The sequence below is a fragment of the Schistocerca piceifrons genome, chromosome 10 (assembly GCF_021461385.2).
Source record: "Schistocerca piceifrons isolate TAMUIC-IGC-003096 chromosome 10, iqSchPice1.1, whole genome shotgun sequence".
NCBI classification, from domain to species: Eukaryota; Metazoa; Arthropoda; class Insecta; order Orthoptera; family Acrididae; genus Schistocerca; species Schistocerca piceifrons.
In genome coordinates, this window is record NC_060147.1 from 40,432,685 (window position 1) to 40,452,463 (window position 19,779).

Consider the following 19,779-nt stretch of genomic DNA (forward strand, 5'->3'; position numbering starts at 1 on the left):
GCTCATATTATCACCTAGATCATTTATATAAATCGGGAACAGCAGAGAGCCTATGACACTACCTTGCGGAACGGCAGATATCACATCTGTTCTAGTCGATCTACTACGAACTGTGACCTCTCTGAGAGGAAATCACAAATCCGATCACACAACTGGGACGATACTCCATATGCACGCAATTTGATTAATAGTCGCTTGTGAGGAACGGTGTCAAAAGCCTTCCGGAAATCTAGGAATATGGAATCGATCTGAGATCCCTTGTCGACAGCACTCATTACTTCATTGAAATAAAGAGCTAGCTGCGTTGCACAACAACGATATTTTCTGAATGTGTGTTGGTTATGTATCAATAAGTCATTTTCTTCAAGGTGAGTCATAATGTTCGAGTACAGTATATGCACCAAAATCCTACTAAAAATTGAGGTCAGTGATATGGGTCTCTAACTCAATGGGCTACTCGTATTTCCTTTCTTGAATATTGGTGTGACCTGTGCTACTTTCCAGTCTTTAGGAACAGATGTTTCGTCAAGTGAGCGGTTGTATATGACAGCATACTCTGAAAGGAACGTGGTTGTTATACCATCTGGACCGGAAGACTTGCCTATCTTAAGTGATTTGAGTTGTTTCGCAACACCTAAGATATCTACTTTTATGCCACTCATGCTAACAGCTGTTCTGGTTTCGAATTCTGGAATATTTACTTCGTCTTCTTTCGTGAAGGAATTACGGAAAACTGTATTTAGTAACTCCCCTTTAGTGGCACCATCATCGGTAACATTTCCATCGCTATCGCGCAGTGACGGCATTGATTGTTTCTTGCCACTGGTGTACTTTACATACGACCAGAATCTGTTTGGGTTATGTACTATATTTTGAGATATTGTTTTATTGTGGGAACTATTAAAAGCATCTCGCATTGACGTCAGCACTAAATTTCGAGCTTCCTTGGAACTTAACCAGTCTTGGGGATTTTGCGTTCTTCTGAATTTGGCATGCTTTTTCCATTGCTTCTGCAACAGTGTTCTCACGTGTTTTGTGTACCGTGGTGGATCAGTACCGTCTGTTATTAACTTATGCGGTATGAATCCATGTATTGCTGTCGATACTGTATCTTTGAATTTGAGCCATATCAGGTCTACACTTACATAATTAGCTTGGAAGGAATGGAGACTCTGTCTTAGGAAGGCATCAAGCGATTTTTTAATCTGCTATTTTAAATAGATATATTTTGCGTTTGTTTTTAGTGGTTTTGGTTGATATGGTTTTGAGCCTGACGTGTGGTGAATGCTTTTCGCCGATTTCGTGATGGTGTTCCTTGCGCAATCGGAAAAAAAGTCAATATGCATGTTTAATAACTTTTGTCCTGCATTTCCAAAATCAAATAAACAGTAGGTTCGAATCGTCCCCGGGACATGTTTGTGTGTGTGTTGTCCTTAGCGTTACTTTAAGTTAGATTAAGTAGTGGGTAAACCTAGGGATCGATGACTTCAGCAGTTTGGTCCCATAGGAAATTACCACCACACCAAATAAACAGTTTTCCCGCCAAATAAAAGAGAGACCCAGTATGGAAACCGAATTTTATAAATTAACAATATATTAGTGTTACTACCGATGTAACTGAATTTCCTGTCATGGGATCGTTCCACTCCGTTAGTTCAGCGACTTTTTCCGCAAAAAGGTTCTGTCATTGGTGAAAGCTAGATAACCTCGCTATTCTCTGACAAAGGTACTTACTGCGGCTCCAAAGGCGTAGCCATTAACTAGTATTTGTAATTTAGACATTCACCGTCGAAGTGCGTGGATTTGTTTCTTAGAAGTTTAAGGGATCGACGTTACCAGCAGGGACCCACTAATAAGACTGTCAGATGAAATACAGAAGATCCAAAGAAGAGTTGCGTGTTTCGTTACAGGTTCATTAAGTAAGTGTGAAAGCGTCACGGAGATAATCGTCTGATTTCTTTTGACAGGCGATGCAAAAAAGGCGCTCTCCAGCACGCTATGGCCTACTGTTAAACTTACCAGAGTGTACGTTTCTTGGAAACTCAACTCCTTCTACGCGTATGCCACTAAAACATCACGAACGTAAAATTAAAGAGATTCGACACCACACGGAGGCTTGCCAGATGTCGTTCTTCCCATGAACCATTCCTTACTGGGGTAGGCAACAGAGCGGGTGGGATGGAGCGCCAGTAATACACGATGTACTCTCCGCCATACGCCATAGGATGGCCTGCAGAGTACATATGTAAGCGTAGATTACAGGGAATGTTGTGTCATTTCAGTCATGTGCAGTTCTTCTGACACTAATGTCGACGGTGTTTCTATCTCTGTTGATCCCTTGTATAAAGGGTGTAAATTTTAAGTTGTCAAACCAGAACAACTCGAAAAATAATCTTCACACGAATAAATGTGAAGAATCCAGAGTTGATTATTTTTGAGGGGGACATCTGCTGGTGCTAAAATTAGCCCGCCATCCCAGCCCCCTGGGGGTGGGATGGGAACTCCCATTTTTCATTGCAGAATCAGATTTTACATAAAAAAACTACGTCCATTTTGTCTTAAATTTTTGTTTGGATTCTTCGTAGTTGGTACTGTAATTCAAGAAAATCCATGTTCTCATTTTTGCGTGGAAAATGGTTACAGATAAATAAAAAAAAAAAATACTTGTTTACTTCACAAATTTTGATTCGCTAAAACTAAAACTCTCCCTCTCTCCCCATGGGGTGGGGTTTGAGAGAGAGGAATTAGATTTTTACGAATGTGGACCAAAATATTAATTTTTTCCGCAGATTCGGATAAGTTTCGTTTGTTTGGGTCATTCTTTGTAAAAGTATTTAACAAGGAAATTCATTTAGCTAGAATAACCCATGATTAGTTTGGCACATTCATTTCTAGACATTACGTGTCATTTCTGCGTTTTTAGTAGATTTCCTATTGTTTATTTGGCTTGTAGGTTTTAATTTTGTTCACCTATATTTGTATACCTCTGTATTAATTCAAGTGTCTATGTGTTTGACCATTTTGTTTCTGATAATCTGCACTTATAGTCATCTGTAATTCTGTGTATACGATCCTTAGTATGCATGTATACTTTCTTACTTGTACTGTAGTGTACTGATTTGCTTGGCTGTGGCATACTGTAAGTCCCCTTACTGTGAGTATTGTATTAGCTCGTAGACCTTGGGTGTTTCCGCAACTCTTTGTATCTCACTTTGTAGCACTCTAATCTGTTGCCGTGTGGCACGTTTTTATTATTGACCATGTTTTCGTTTCTTTTTGTCGGTTGTTAGCTTGTACGCTGTTATTATACAGGGTGATTCAAAAAGAATACCACAACTTTAGGAATTTAAAACTCTGCAACGACAAAAGGCAGAGCTAAGCACTATCTGTCGGCGAATTAAGGGAGCTATAAAGTTTCATTTAGTTGTACATTTGTTCGCTTGAGGCGCTGTTGACTAGGCGTCAGCGTCAGTTGATGCTAAGATGGCGACTGCTAAACAGAAAACTTTTTGTGTTGTTGAGTACGGCAGAAGTGAATCGACGACAGTTGTTCAGCGTGCATTTCGAACGAAGTATGGTGTTAAACCTCCCGATAGGTGGTGTATTAAACGTTGGTATAAACAGTTTACAGAGAATGGGTGTTTGCGCAAAGGGAAAAGTTCTGGGCGGCCGAGAACGAGTGATGAAAATGTAGCACGCATCCAGCAAGCATTTGTTCGCAGCCCAGGAAAATCGACTCGCAGAGCTAGCAGAGAGCTGAAAATTCCACAATCAACTGTATGGAGAGTCCTACGAAAAAGGTTGGTTATGAAACCTGAACGTCAACTACCCGAGGCGATGGATCGGCCGCCAGGCAGCCCGTGACAGAGCTCTTCATCACTGGCCTCCAAGAAGCCCTGATCTTACCCCCTGCGATTTTTTCTTATGGGGGTATGTTAAGGATATGGTGTTTCGGCCACCTCTCCCAGCCACCATTGATGATTTGAAACGAGAAATAACAGCAGCTATCCAAACTGTTACGCCTGATATGCTACAGAGAGTGTGGAACGAGTAGGAGTATCGGGTTGATATTGCTCGAGTGTCTGGAGGGGGCCATATTGAACATCTCTGAACTTGTTTTTGAGTGAAAAAAAAACCTTTTTAAATACTCTTTGTAATTATGTATAACAGAAGGTTATATTATGTTTCTTTCATTAAATACACATTTTTAAAGTTGTGGTATTCTTTTTGAATCACACTGTACTTGGTGAAGTTTTTACTGGTTCCATATGGTGTGATTTGGTGTTATCTACAAGGTGTACAGCTCTGCCTCCGCCGTTTTTTCCCCAACATTAGAGGCTTTAATGAAACAAATTGGTTACACACGTATTATTCAAAGTATTTTCCATCGCTGGCCACTACTTTCTCCCATCTTTCGGGCAGTGTACGAATCCCACGTCGAAAAAAATGGTTCATTTTTTGAAGCGATCCACGAATCGGTCCAATCTGTGACTTCTTCATGAGATCAGAAGTGTTGGTCAGCCAGGCCTTTCGCCTTTGATCTAAACAGGTGATGGTCAGAGCGAGCAATGTTCGGAGAATACAGCGGGGGTAGGATTTCCCATTTTATCGTTCCCAAGTACGTTTTGACCTGTTTTGCAACGTGGGGTCGAGCGTTCTCGTGTTGCAAAATCATTTTATCGTGCATCTCGCTGTATTGCGGCCGTTTGTCTTTTAATGCTCTGCCGTAACGCATTAATTGCGTTCGATAGCGAGCACCTGTGATTGTTTCACTTGGTTTTAACGCCGAGCTGGTCACACGAAATGCAGAGCATAATCTTGGAGCCGTGAATATTCGGTTTGACCGTCGACGTGGAAGCATGGGCGGGATATCCCCATGATTGTTTGCGTTTATGGGTATCGTCCCCGGTCACAATGCGATGCAGAAATACCTTCCGTTTTTGCCTCTGAAGCAGCTGTTCACAAACACGCAAACGCCATTCAACGTCTCTGGGTTTCAGCTGAAACGGGACCCAACTCCTTCTTTCTGAATCATGTCCATAACCTTGAGACGTTTTGAAATGGCTTGGTGTGTCACTCCTACTAATCGTACCAAGTCTTCTTGAGTTTGACGCGAGTCTTCACTCAGCAATGTCTCCAGTTCTGCATCTTCGAAAACATTCCCTTTTTCATCACTATGCCGGTCTACGACTTTGAAATCATCGTTCTTCAAGCGTTGAAACCAATCAGGACACGTTTTTCACTAATAGTGTGGCTCTGAGCACTATGGGACTTAACTTCTGAGGTCATCAGTCCCCTAGAACTTAGAACTACTTAAACTAAGGACATCACACACATCCATGCCCGAGGCAGGATTCGAACCTGCGACCGCAGCGGTCGAGCGGTTCCAGACTGAAGCGCCTAGAACCGCTCGGCCACTCCGGCCGGCCACTAATAGTGTCCTTAAAACACGTACTTGAGAGCATTCGATGAGACTCAGCCGATGTATTCTTCATACTGAAACAAAACAGTAACACCTCCCGCAAATAACGAGAATAAGGCTCGTAAACTGACATTTTCAAGCAAGAACAACTTTATGATTCACAAAAATCGACTAATGTCTGAATGAGGTTATGTTGACCGAGGTCGAGGCTAACTCCCTGACGTCTGCGATCTGTTTCTTTCGACCGCTACTTACCGCTGTAGCCACCTATCAGCAAACGGCGGAAGCGAAGCTGTACACATTGTATTTTCCAGATTGCCAGTTTTTAGTAGTTACATTTTCATATCAAAACTGACACATTCCCCAGATCATTTGTGGGATATTCAATGCGTCTTGACTGCAGCTCATGAGTGGGATTGAGGTAGTTTATCAGTGTTTCAGCGTTGTCCTTTACTTCTCCACACAGCCTATAGGGAATACTGCGATGTTCTTACCAGATTCGCCTTTATGGAGGTCTGACTGATGCTGACTTGACGTTAGTTATAAGTTTTAAGGTTATGGGTTACTGGTATGGGACTCTATACAGATTTAGACTTCTACCAACACTTTGTTTCATTGCCTTGGGCTGCTCCATTACTTACCATATTTTGAGCAGTATTGTCCACTCCATGAGCACGTTATATTATGATTCCAGTTAATAAATTCACTTTCACGCACAACCATTGCCCCCCATTTGATGTGCAAGTATGTTAATTAGTGGGCTTAAACTGTAGTGTTGGGTTGGTCTTTGCACACTCACCTATCTTTTAGCTTTCTCGATACCTGCAATACTTACTCTGTGTCAGTTCCTGTTTAGATGGGTTCGTCATTTTATAGAAAAGTAGCTAGGATGGTGCCTTATACTCCCAGGGATATAGTATGAAGTTGTCAGCTGAGAATTTGGAAGACTCCACTTAGTTAAGTTAGATTTTAAATCCTAGATTGTTTCACTATGGTATTGTCCATTTGTTAAGCGATATTAAGGACACCAAGTCATATCTTTTCTTTTCGAGTTGGTGCATGCTCTTTGCAGTCTGTTTTTCTCTTAATATATTGTCTGCCGGTGGGTTTTGTGTCAGCTTGAATTTATGGTGCTGTATCAACAAATTATACCACCAAGTGTGATAGTACTTAGATATGCACATTATTGTACTTCATTGATTACAGTGTGACTTTTGCTTTACATGAGGGCAGGTCGTCATATATAGTAGGGGTTTTGTCATCTATAAGATATATATACAATTTTTATATTACAAAAAAAGACAAGTTTTGTTTGGCCGAGCTTCTGATTGGATACTAGCTAGTTCAGGTATTTTTAATGTTTTGCATGTTCTCTTATATACCTGTGACTAACAAGTATGTACTATAACACCCCAACGACCTCCTTAAAGTCAATTAAGACAGAGTATCATAATATGAAGTAGGGAAGAGTTATCTTGGCAAATACGACATCTTTGCCGATAAGCTAACACCAAGAAGTTTTGATAACAACAACATTATACAACACTGAGTGTTTTTGTTATGAAAGGAAGAGGAAGAGACCTCTGATTTAATTAATGGACAAATATCCACGTGATAATTGCAATCAATATCTTGAAAGCTAAGTACAAGGTGATGTTAGTCAGAGATAACTTTTATGTGGAAGAGAGTTGTAAGCGCAACGAAGAAATTAAATGCGCCTACAATACTCATTCACAGAAGAAGTCGCTTGCTGGCTCTCGTCCTGTAAAGACGTGCGAGAACAATTCTTGTCTCAGTTATTGAGAGTACGGAACGCGGCGAGATTGTTTTGCGTTCAGAAGTGTTTCTTGCGTGACGTGATTCACGGACTTCTGAAACTGATTTTTTAAGCAGAGGCAGGAGCTGATAGACGCGCTTAACCGTGCATAGCGGGTTAATTGAACTTTATTGACGAAACTAGTGAATATTGAACTTGACTTTCAAATAGTTGGAACTAAAAGAAGAGTGGATAGTATATCAAAGGACTACACTCAATTAGTTTCGAGTAGGACACAATTACACGACTCCACGAAGATAATACAATTACGCTGAAGAGTCAGGTTGTCGTAATTGTCAGGAAACTTAATAGAATTGACTTTACCAACCAACTGCGTATGCGTGTGGTGCGAAAGTTATAAAGTATTTAGTGGCCAAGGAACAATAAACTGTTCGTTCCAAGTGAAATATCAAGCGTGGACCACATTATTAAGTGATTTAATCAATGACAGTTAACCAACGACTGTTCAGCAGGGACAATTTAATCTGACTATCAAAATACCTACTTCATTAATTGAAGACAGAACTTTTGAATATTTTTTTTAAACATTACGGCGTAGGTTCACTCAGACGTGATCAAAGAGTGTCTGTGGATCTCGCTTCATACGGGTTCAACAACTCCATAGCAACGAGCTAACAACGTACGAGAAGACTGATAATTACAATGTTTCGTCGTAATTGGTGGTGTGTACGATGCGGATGAGATAAGATTTAACAACTACAGCATGTCCGAGCAATGAATCATTCAATCTTAAATCAGAAGAAGCATCCATCGTACGACTTCGCATTTCTGTCTGCCGTTCACCTAACGGGGACCTACGTCATCGCGCATCGTGTCTTAACTCCACTGCGAGAGCTGCGGCAGTAGCAGCTCTACGGCGTCAACAATATCAGCACGCGGTTGGAGTGCGGGGACGCCACAGTACACATGTTTTATTGTGCTGTGCTCGATATACACACAGATTTGTCTTAAAGCTGCGCCGGCTGGTGTGGCCGTGCGGTTCTAGGCGCTACAGTCTGGAACCGAGAAACCGCTACGGTCGCAGGTTCGAATCCTGCCTCGGGCATGGATGTGTGTGATGTCCTTAGGTTAACTAGGTTACATTAGTTCTAAGTTCTAGGCGACTAATGACCTCAGACGTTAAGTAGCATAGTGCTCAGCGCTAACCATCTTAACGCTGCTACTTTCATTTTGTAGCTTTAAGTGCTTTTATTATTATCCCAGTGGCGGCTGTTGTGTAAGAGCACATGAACACCCCAAGTTTTGACACCTCGCAGTTTTATTGGTTATCTTCCTGTGAATGCTGTTAAACGCAATGTAGATGTGGCAGTCTGAAGCACACGGCACTAAATCTACCGCGCTGTGCTACATTGCTCCTCTAGACTTGAAGAAACTTGCTTATCAGGGTCGCGAGCACACCTTCACTTGTGCACGTTTTAAGGAGCTTCTGCTCATGCGCAACTTCTGGGACGTAATGCAAGAGTCACGTTTCACAGGGAATTTGCAGTCTCCCCTCCACAACGGTCACACGCCGGTCACGTGATTCCACCTCCACGAGGCGGGGCGTGACTGCCAGCGCTCCTGGTTTTACTTGAATGTACTATGTTGCCTTTCCCGCCAGAAAACAAACACTATCGCCTGCTTTGTGTCTGTAAGCAAAACCAGCAAAGTGCACTACAGCCAGATTGCGCAGATTCTTTTCAGGTTTTTACCACGAGTTGTTTAAAAACGTACAGCCCAAAAAAGAGCGTAGAACATTAAGTGACATAACAAAAGTTTGTACTCTTTTTCCGTTTTGTTTCTCAAAATAAACATTTTTCTTATTAACTTTCGTGTGTAGCGAACATGAGTTTCTACTGTGATGTTTTTATTGTTAAAAATAAAATGTCTGTGACAAAATTGCCGAAGGAGTCAGGCTTAACTTCGTGAAATTTTCACTAACGCGCTGTAGCGAGTTGGCTATTTGTACACAAACATTTAGCAGATGCAAACAGTTCATTGTTCGTTTCGTTTCTTTATTAAAGTTGCTGTCTGCTGGAGTTCTTGTGAGATTTTATTCCGCATACTTCAAGCATCATGTTCATAATATATCCATGTCTTAGGCTGATATAACATTTGTTGCATAGTTTGGCAACACATGGGATATGACTTTTCAGAGTTTTACAGTCGGGTGAAGAATAAGTTTCCAACATTTTGTCCATTTGCTGCTCAAATAGGATACAATAATTATTAAACTGTCAATATTTTCCATACAGTCGTCCTCAGCAAACTGCTGAATGGTTTTAAAGCATTGTACAATAACCACATATATTTGCTGCCGTGACAAACTCTGTTGCCATTATTATGAATTACCTTATGTATCTATTTCATATCCAAAATATGTGTGTGTTATTAGTTTCGGAAACTTGTTCTTTTGAATAACATTGCACAGAAGTATGTTTCTAGTACACACTTACATTTATCTAAAGAAACGAAAAATGTTGGTGGACACAATGTGAAATTCAAATAGCGAAATACGGAAATGCGCTTTAATAACCAATTTCTTCTGCACGGATTACAATTAACAAAGCAACTAGCCCAAAAGAATGTGGACTTCGAAGCACGAATTCTTGCCACTGCCCTTCAACAATACATTTTCGAAGTTTAGTAAACGCCTATACAAGTTAGTACAACCATCTGCACGAACATTTCGACGACGTTACCCTTGACGCTGCATCACAGACAGGAACACCTGCGATGGTGTACTCAACATAGTACACTGAAGTAAAACCAGGAGCGCTGGCAGTACGCCCCGCCTCGTGGAGGTGGAATCACGTGACTGGCCTTTGGCCGTTGTGGAGGGGAGACTGCAAATTCCGTGTGAAACTTGACTCTTGCGTGACGTAATTGCCTTAAAGGCCAAATACTTACGGGTTTAATAAACAATGTGCGCGGTTTACGCCATCCCCTACCACTCAACTACAAGTTTGCGTCATTGCCACCAGGCGGCAGCACACTGCAGCAGACTTTTAGCCCTGTTCGCTTGACATAAATCACGCCAGGCTGTAGCACACGCTACAGATATACCAATTCACTCATAGTACTAGTAAAATTAGATCGGACATCAGTATGTTATACTGATGGAAAAACCTTTTTTCTTGTGGGATTCTGAATGAGATATAATACAATAAGTTTTGGATTTTGTCATACAGTAATCCATTTCTGGCGCTGAGAACCATAAAGCACATCACCATCGGTTATGGGACTGAAGCATTTCCCAGACCTCACACCTTGTGACTTCTATATGAGACCGCGTTTCTATCTACTGAAAGTCTGCGACATCGCATTGTTGAAGCCGTGAATTCGATTACGGGAGACCAGCCAGGAAATGTGCCATCGTTTTGATATTTGTCGTTTAACGCATGCTGCTGATGAAGTCTGTTGATCTTATGCTGCGTCAAGTTTACCTGTACAATTGGCCCACATTGAACGTATATCTATACATTCACAAAGAGCTATTTCACTGATTTCTCTGATATTCACTTAAGCATAGGGGAGAGGGGGGGGGCGGGAGTGGTCAAATACGGTGTGCTTTTGGCCCCTTATAGTTCTCAGAGCTTCATTTGTATGTTAGTCAAGTAACCTTACTGGCAGATAGTACTATTTGAGTTAAATAATTTCCGCAAACGACAGTTTGTGTTTGGCGTTGGTTGTTTACTGTGCAGGAACCGGCTTTCCTGTGCAGTTTCAACTTGAACTCTGTTGAATCTGTGCCGGCCGCTGTGGCCGAGCGGTCCTGGGCGCTTCGGTCCGGAACCTAGCAGCTGCTACGTTCGCCAGTTCGAATCCTGCCACGGGCATGGATGTGTGTGATGTCCTTAGGTTAGTTAGGTTTAAGTAGTTCTAAGTCGAGGGGACTGATGACCTCAGATGTTAAGTTGCATAGTGCTCAGAGCCATTTGAATCTGTTTAGTCAGTATTAAGCGCTAACAGAAAAGAAAATTACCAGGAAAAGAGAGCCACAAAAGAAAAACGGCCTTCCAGACGAGATCCGTTGTCTGAGAACGTGACGAAATCAACTAAGCGCGACTACAAGCGAACGTTTAACAAAGAATTGTACTATACAAGTAGGTTGTCGTGAGGCTGATTTTCAGCCCGGAAGTTAATTCGTTAACTAATACGTGAATTAGGCATCTTGCACATTTGTCCGAGAAAATAAAAAAAAGCACGAAAAAGTACACAAAACTGCGAAACGGAGAGTAGTGAAAGCTTAAACATTATTTCGTTCTTCCCGTACACTGTACCTAGTGACATACAAAACAACAAAATACCACAAAAAGAATTCTTCTTTTCTTTCACACAAGTTATGGATATTATTATTATTATTGTTATTCTTTACTTTCTCAGACGTTAAGTCTGGTTAAAAATGGAAAGTGACGCGGACCTTGATCAAGCGTCACTTCGTTTTAACTGTATGGTATGTGTTACATTGCATTTAGGAACTTTCGGGTAATTGAACATGTATCAATAATTACTGATTTCTGTAGTTGTATATGTAAGTTTGGATGTAGCTGTATTGCATTGATGTACTGGTGGATATTGTGTGGTATGACTCCTGTAGTTGATAGTATAATTGGTATAATGTCAACTTTATCCTGATGCCACATATCCTTGACATCCTCAGCCAGTTGGATGTATTTTTCAATTTTTTCTCCTGTTTTCTTCTGTATATTTGTTGTATTGGGTATGGATATTTCGATTAGTTGTGTTAATTTCTTCTTTTTATTGGTGAGTATGATGTCAGGTTTGTTATGTGGTGTTGTTTTATCTGTTATAATGGTTCTGTTCCAGTATAATTTGTATTCATCATTCTCCAGTACATTTTGTGGTGCATACTTGTATGTGAGAACGTGTTGTTTTATTAGTTTATGTTGTAAGGCAAGCTGTTGATGTATTATTTTTGCTACATTGTCATGTCTTCTGGGGTATTCTGTATTTGCTAGTATTGTACATCCGCTTGTGATGTGACCTACTGTTTTTATTTGTTGTTTGCAAAGTCTGCATTTATCTGTTGTGGTATTGGGATCTCTAATAATATGCTTGCTGTAATATCTGGTGTTTATTGTTTGATCCTGTATTGCAATCATGAATCCTTCTGTCTCACTGTGTATATTGACTTTTCTTAGCCATGTGTTGGATGCGTCTTGATCGATTTGTGACTGTGTTAGATGATACGGGTGCTTGCCATGTAGTGTTTTCTTTTTCCAATTTACTTTCTTCGTATCTGTTGAAGTTATGTGATCTAAAGGGTTGTAGAAGTGGTTATGAAGTTGCAATGGTGTAGCCGATGTATTTATATGAGTGATTGCTTTGTGTATTTTGCTAGTTTCTGCTAGTTCCATAAAGGATTTTCTTAAATTGTCTACCTGTCCATAATGTAGGTTTTTTATGTCGATAAATCCCCTTCCTCCTTCCTTTCTGCTTAATATGAATCTTCTTTTATTATTATTATTATTATTACTGTTAATAATATTACTATTATTAATATATACAGCAGCTGAAATTGTGTAAATGTGTTGGTTGATAAGCGTAACTGTTATACGGCAAATGCTATTAATTTCGTACTCTCATATTTATCTGAATTCAAAATTTTTTCAACATCCAGAATGTATACCTACGAGCCACCAGTGTATTACCCGTCACTTTCTGTAAAGTGTGCTGTAGTACACCTTGATATAGACTTTATTATGCAGGAGCCTGAAGATGGCTTAATAGAATATCGAATCGGGTAGTAAAAGTTAAATAAAATAACATCTCAACTGTAGCGCTGTTGGCGAATTTCATTATTAAAGAGTGTTTCTACTGTCATCAGAAAAACATTCACGATTGGATTGAACTGATGGTTTGGTGTGCGAGGAATTTTAAGAACCTGCATAGCAAAATTATTTTTTTGTGAATTTTGACTATTAATACCAGGGCCGTTATCAGCCAGTGCGCCTGAATAAAATTCATCTGAGGAACTCAGTCCTACTCGCACAAACGAAATCCCTCTCACTGTCAGCATTTTGTGTAGTGTATTTTGAATCACTATTAACTATTACTTTTCCCAGATCGGTAAGTTTCCCCACCTAGATTAACAGCCTAAATTTTCCAGAATGAGATTTTCGCTCTGCAGCGGAGTGTGCGCTAATATGAAACTTCGTGGCGAATTAAAACTGTGGGCCGGACCGAGACTCGAACTTGGGACCTTCGCCTTTCATATCAGCGCACACTCCGCTGCAGAGTGAAAATCTCATTCTGGAAACATTCCCCAGGCTGTGGCTAAGCCATGTCACCGCAATATCCTTTCTTTCAGGAGTGCTAGTTCTGCAAAGTTCGCAGAGGAGCTGCTGCAAAGTTTGGAACGTAGGAGACGAGGTACTGGCAGAAGTAAAGCTGTGAGGACGGGTCGTGAGTCGTGCTTGGGTAGCTCAGGTAGAGCACTTGCCCGCGAAAGGCAAAGGTCCCGAGTTCGAGTTTCGGTCCGGCACACAGTTTTAATCTGCCAGGAAATTTCAGCCTAAATTTTGTTTTGTAATGTTACGAATGTGATCAGAAAATGTAACAGCCGTTTAGGTACAAGGCTAGTGCTGAGTTTTCTGTAGCGAAACCAAACCAGCATCATGTGTCGTGTTTAACTGAAATTACCTAGCGTTTTAGTTTGGTGCAGAACAAAATATGATGTATTCTTAAGATTTGGTACGTACATTGTCTTCACGCAAATTCAATAACAATAATGTTTCCCGCATGTTGAAAATTCGGTAGAGTTGTCAGGAAATGTATTTTCATAAACTTTTCGTGTGTCATCTTAAAGATCAATACGCAAATAAAACTAAAATGAAAACAAAATTCAGCTCATCCTAAATACAGCGTTGCCTGCTTAAACATAGTACATGGAACAGTTTGTGCATTTCTGGGAGCGAAATGAAGTGTGAGGACACGTGTGTGTTGTGTACGGGATATGGCAACATTGCTTGGCGCCTCCACATGTTCCGGCCAAAATGTCACTCAAAGAGGAATTCAAAACAGACTACATTGCAGTGCAGTCTGTTAAATATTTAACTATTCTAAGAAAACTCGTTTTTCACTTTTTGCAGAATAATTACATTGGGTTGCTTACGTCATTTAATAAAATGATTTTAATGAACATTGGCGTTGCAACTGAAAGGCGAGTGTTCGTCACCCTCTGCATTGCTTATAGAGGCTAAGAGCAAAAAGGTTGAAATGAGGGGCGACGTTGTCAAGGTGGAGACAACGCGCCGGAAATGAAGGAAGAAGAAGGAAAGGGAGAAAGTGGAACTGAATGTAACAACGACGGATATAAAATCTCAAAACTGCTGTTGTGTTTGACTTCTATTATGCTGATACCTTTATTTCTTTTTGAGCAAAATTACAATGATATAAAAAATAGAATTCTGGTAAATAAAACAGAGTAAATATCAGTCATCACACATTTTTCGTGACGTATCGTTTTCAGATTGTCCCATTAACATTGTCCGGTTTTCAGATACCGTCTGGAAATTCTTGCAGATGCACCTTTCCACCTGTGCTATCTAATTGTGGCAAGCACATTCAATATTGTGTTTCGCAACTTATTAGGATTCCCTTCATCTTCCAACTTTCACAGACTAATATCGTCACACGACATCACAGAAAGTACGGTGCTTTTGAAACTGTAAAGGAATAGTTGTGATTGGAGAGTTCTGTAATTGCAATAATTCAAAGTCACCAGCAGAAAATCCAGGTGAACTTATGAAAAAAATTGTCACTGCGAGCAACAGCGAATAATGTAAAATAGCTCTATCTTTCTTTGAAGTATTTGATCACACAGATTTCGAGAGAAATCGCTATATTTATGTAAAGGTACAAAAGGTTTGTTGCCAGGTGTGGTCTTGCACTTCAGGTTTCATTAAGGCGTGTCATGCTTGTTAATCGCTGACTGAAATAAGGAGTACAGGGAAAAGCTTAAAATATTTTATGAGACGATGTATTTGATCTCAGTAAAAGGAATGATATTGCAGCGAAATTCTGACAGTTGCATTAGTAACGGAGGAGGGACCTCAAGAACTCAACCTTTTAACTCAAACCTACTGTACTGTACATGCAACTTCGAAAGCAACAGAGAGGAAACACTGTTAGAAAATGAAATGTAGTAATAATAAGTGCACACAGACAAAAAGACAAAATGGTGCAAAGGACAGGTGCTTATATTACGCCTACCATTGAAGACCTGTTGTGGAAAAGAAATGGAGTTGTAATAGTAATGCAGAAGTATGAAGGTTGCAATGATGGTGATGTCACCCGGGAAGAAAGGGAAGAAGATGTAGGAGAACTGGTACGCAGGAAGTGCAACTTAAGGAAAATAGTCAGCCCAAAGCTCAGATTAGAAGAAACTACAATGATGAGCAGATGAAGATCTGCACTGCAAAAGACAATAAGAGAAGTGAAAAGTATCTAGTTAGAACGTGTATATAGCTTGATGCTTATCTTTTTAAATATCTTTTGTTTCATATACTGAAGGGGTAATTACATTAGCACGGATATATGGACAGCAAATAACGAGGGATAGAAGGAAATCAGTGAAAGACATGGAACCAGAGAAAGATATTGTGAATTAGTTACAGAGTTGAAGTATGAAATAGTGCAGTTAAAGATGACACTGAAATATTAAATAACGAAGAAACAAGAAAGGCTGGGGAGACATACAGTTTTTGATGAAAGATTTGTACTGGTATCGAAATAGCTCAATTAGATGGGTACAGCACCCTAAGTGAGAAAGTTTGAATTCCATTTCAGTGATACTTGCACTGTGAAATCTGATATATATAAGCATTATTATGAGTGAATTGCTCCTCCACTTCATTGATGTTTCATGCGATAATGCTATAGTAACATCTTCGGATTGACGAACTGATAGGTGTAGAGGCATCGTCAGCTGCAGTGGTAGAATTCAGTACCAAGTTTCATCAAAAGATGTACCTGGTCAATATCTAGGGTTGCGAGAAGCTGGTGAATAAGGTAAAACTCGTTGAGAAACCATCAATACATTCAACTAATAGCAATGTTTGAAATGATTCTTCATGAAACATCATTAGCTGTAGCTACTGGTAATTGGTAAGGTGATGCTTGATAAAGCAATGGGAGATTCGTTAACTGAAGATGGCTGAGCTGACGGATGTAGAGTCACCATCAGTTCAGGAGTCATAAAACAGCTGATATCGTAGGTGGTTGAGATGCACTGGACCAGAAGCTGGTCCAAATGTTAATCATTGCAGTTACTAAAGACTACCAAGGTGATGTGTGGCGAAACAGTGAGCAATTCATTGGCTGATGATGGCATAGCAGGTGGATGTAGGAACGTCTTCAGCCCTGGTGCCAGAATTGAGCTGTAGAGACATTGTCAGCCCCAGTGGTAGAATTCAGCACCAAATTTCATCAAACTACATACTTGGCCAATATGTAGAGTTACGAGAAGCTGATGGCTAAGATAAAACTGACTGAAAAAACATCAATACATTTAACAAATACTAATGGTCGAGGTGATGCTTCAGAAAAGATCGTTAGCTGTAGCTATTGGTGATTGCTGAGTCAATGCCTGTCAAAGCAGTGGAAGGTTCATTAATTGAAGATGACTGAGCTGACGGATGTAGGATCACCAGCAGTCTAGGAGTCAGAAAGCAACTGATGTTCAAGCTGGTTGAGACATATTGGTCCCCAAGCTGATACAAATGTTGACCGTTGCAGTTACTGGAGACTGCTAAGGTGATGTGTGTCAAAACAGTGAGCGATACATTGGCTGATCATGTTTTAGCAGGTGGATGTAGACACGTCTTCAGTCCTGGTGCCAGAACATAGCTGGTTGAGATGCCAGGCAGTCAGAATAGAGTTCAGCTGTTGAACAGTGGATTTACTGGTGACTGCTTAGATGATGTGTGTCAAAACAGTGAGTGATACATTGGCTGATGATGATTTAGCAGGTGGACATTGAAACGTCTTCAGCTGTGGTGCCAGAATACAGCAGCTTGAGATGCCAGGCAGCCAGAATAGAGTTCAGCTGTTAAACAGTGAATTCACTGGTGACTGCTTAGATGATGTGTGTCAAAACAGTGAGTGATACATTGGCTGATGATGATTTAGCAGGTGGACATAGAAACGTCTTCAGCTGTGGTGCCAGAATATAGCAGCTTGAGATGCCAGGCAGCCAGAATAGATTTCAGCTGTTGAACAGTGAATTCACTGGTGACTGCTTATATGATGTGTGTCAAAACAGTGAGCGACACATTGGCTGATGATGATTTAGCAGGTGGACGTAGAAACGTCTTCAGCTGTGGTGCCAGAATATAGCAGCTTGAGATGCCAGGCAGCCAGAAGAGCATTCAGCTGCTGACCACTGCATTTAGTTACTGCCGAGGTGCTACTTCTCTAACGACTGAGAGGTTTACTGGCTGATGATAGCTGACATGATGGATACATAAACATCTTCACACCAGGTATTGGATGGTTGGGACACCAGGCAGCCAGAGCAGCGTCCTGGTGTTGACCACTGAAATTACTCGATCATTAGTGAGTTGCTGCTTGTTAAAAGACTAAGGGATTCATTGGCTGATCATGACTTAGCTGGTGGATGTAGAAACGTCTTCAGCTGTGGTGCCAGAATATAAGAGCTTGAGACGCCAGGCAGCCAGAAGAGAATTCAGCTGTTGAATAGTGGATTTACTGGTGACTGCTTAGGTGTTACTTGTCAAAACACTGGGATTGATCGATGGTGGCTGAGGTGATGGGAACTGAAATGTCTTCAGTCCCACTACCAGAAAGACATCGTAGCTGGCTGGGACGTCTGGCAAGCAGAGGGGGTTCCTGGTGTTGACCATAGCAGTTATTTGCACATCCAAAGATTGTGAGATTCGTTGGCTGATGGTGACTGAGGCAATGGATCTAGAAATGTCTTGAGGGTTGGTGTCAAGAAAGCGTAGCTGTTTGAGACTCCAGGTTGTGGGTACACTCTACTGCTGGTCCTTCTTGTAGAAGCGGTGCGGCACGAATGGCAGCCGGCACACCTCTACGGGCACGTCGCGGCCGCGCACCTGGACAGCCAGTGAGGTGCCGGGCCTCGAGTACTGCGAGTCCACATAGGCGAGGGCGACGCTGCCGCCCAGCGAGGGCGACGGGCAGCCGCTCGTGACGCGGCCCACCTGCGCCGGGGCGGCGTCGCTGAGGGCGGCCACCACCGCCGCCCCCGCTCGCGCTGGCGGTCCAGCCTCCCAGCGCAGCCCCACGCGCCTCCTCGGGGGCCCAGAGCGCAGCTGCTCCAGGATCACGCCGGCGCCGGGGAAGTCCGCCGAAGCTCGCCGTCTCTTAGCTGCAAGGACAAAACGCACTCTCCCAGCTGCTGCACACATCTACAGAAAACTAGGCATCTCCATAGAAACACACACACACACACATATATATATATATATATATATATATATATATATATATATATACAGGGTGAGTCACCTAACATTAGCGCTGGATATATTTCGTAAACCACATAAAATACTGACGAATCGATTCCACAGACCGAACGTGAGAAGAGGGTCTAGTGTAATTGGTTAATACAAACCATACAAAAAGGCACGGAAGTATGTTTTTTAACACAAACCTACGTTTTTTGAAATGGAACCACGTTAGTTTTGTTAGCACATCTTAACATATAAACAAATACGTAATCAGTGCCGTCTGTTCGGAGAGCACTGCAACATACATCGCGTTTCTACAGAATGATCTGCCAACGTTGCTCGAAAATGTCCCACTGGAAACGCGTCGACGTATGTGGTATCAGCATGATGGTGCACCTGCACATTCCGCAATTAACACTAGGCTGACCCTCGACAGGATGTTCGACGGGCGTTTCATAGGACGTGGAGGACGCATAAATTGGCCAGCCCGTTCTCCTGATCTTACAACTCTGGACATCTTTCTGTGCGGTACGTTGAAGGAGAATGTGTACCGTGATGTGCCTACAACCCCAGAGGATATGAAACAACGTATTGTGGCAGCCTGCTGCGACATTACACCAGATGTACCGCGGCGTGTACGACATTCATTACGCCACAGATTGCAATTGTGTGCAGGAAATGATGGCCACTACATTGAACATCTATTGGCCTGACATGTCGGGACACACTCTATTCCACTCCGTAATAGAAAATGGAAACCACGTGTGTACGTGTACCTCACCCCTCATGCTAATGTACATGTGCGTCAGTGAAAAAGACCAATAAAGAGGTGTTAGCATGTGGACCTAATGTGCTGTTCCAGTCTCTTCTGTACCTAAGGTCCATCACCGTTCTCTTTGGATCCCTACGTAATTCGGTGCTCTTCGATACACACGATCGAACAGCGGAGGAGTGGTACTCAAGCGTCAACTTTAGGTTACAATTTCTCCGGATGTAATTAACATTTTACAATGCAACAAACGGCATTGATTACGTATTTGTTTATATGTTCAGATGTGCTAACAAAACTAACGGGGTTCCAT

At 41.5% G+C, this 19,779-nt stretch overlaps 1 protein-coding gene across 1 annotated transcript in view; it reads right to left on the bottom strand.

The window, feature by feature from the left end:
* Positions 1-14,601: 14,601 nt before the first annotated feature.
* LOC124718923 (aminomethyltransferase, mitochondrial) overlaps positions 14,602-19,779 on the bottom strand; it is a 179,404-nt gene continuing 174,226 nt past the window's right edge. Inside the window, exon 6 of the mRNA XM_047244577.1 lies at positions 14,602-18,615. Within this exon, the coding sequence (XP_047100533.1) occupies positions 18,260-18,615 (356 nt within the window). The 3' untranslated portion in view covers positions 14,602-18,259. The remainder of the gene's footprint in view (positions 18,616-19,779) is intronic.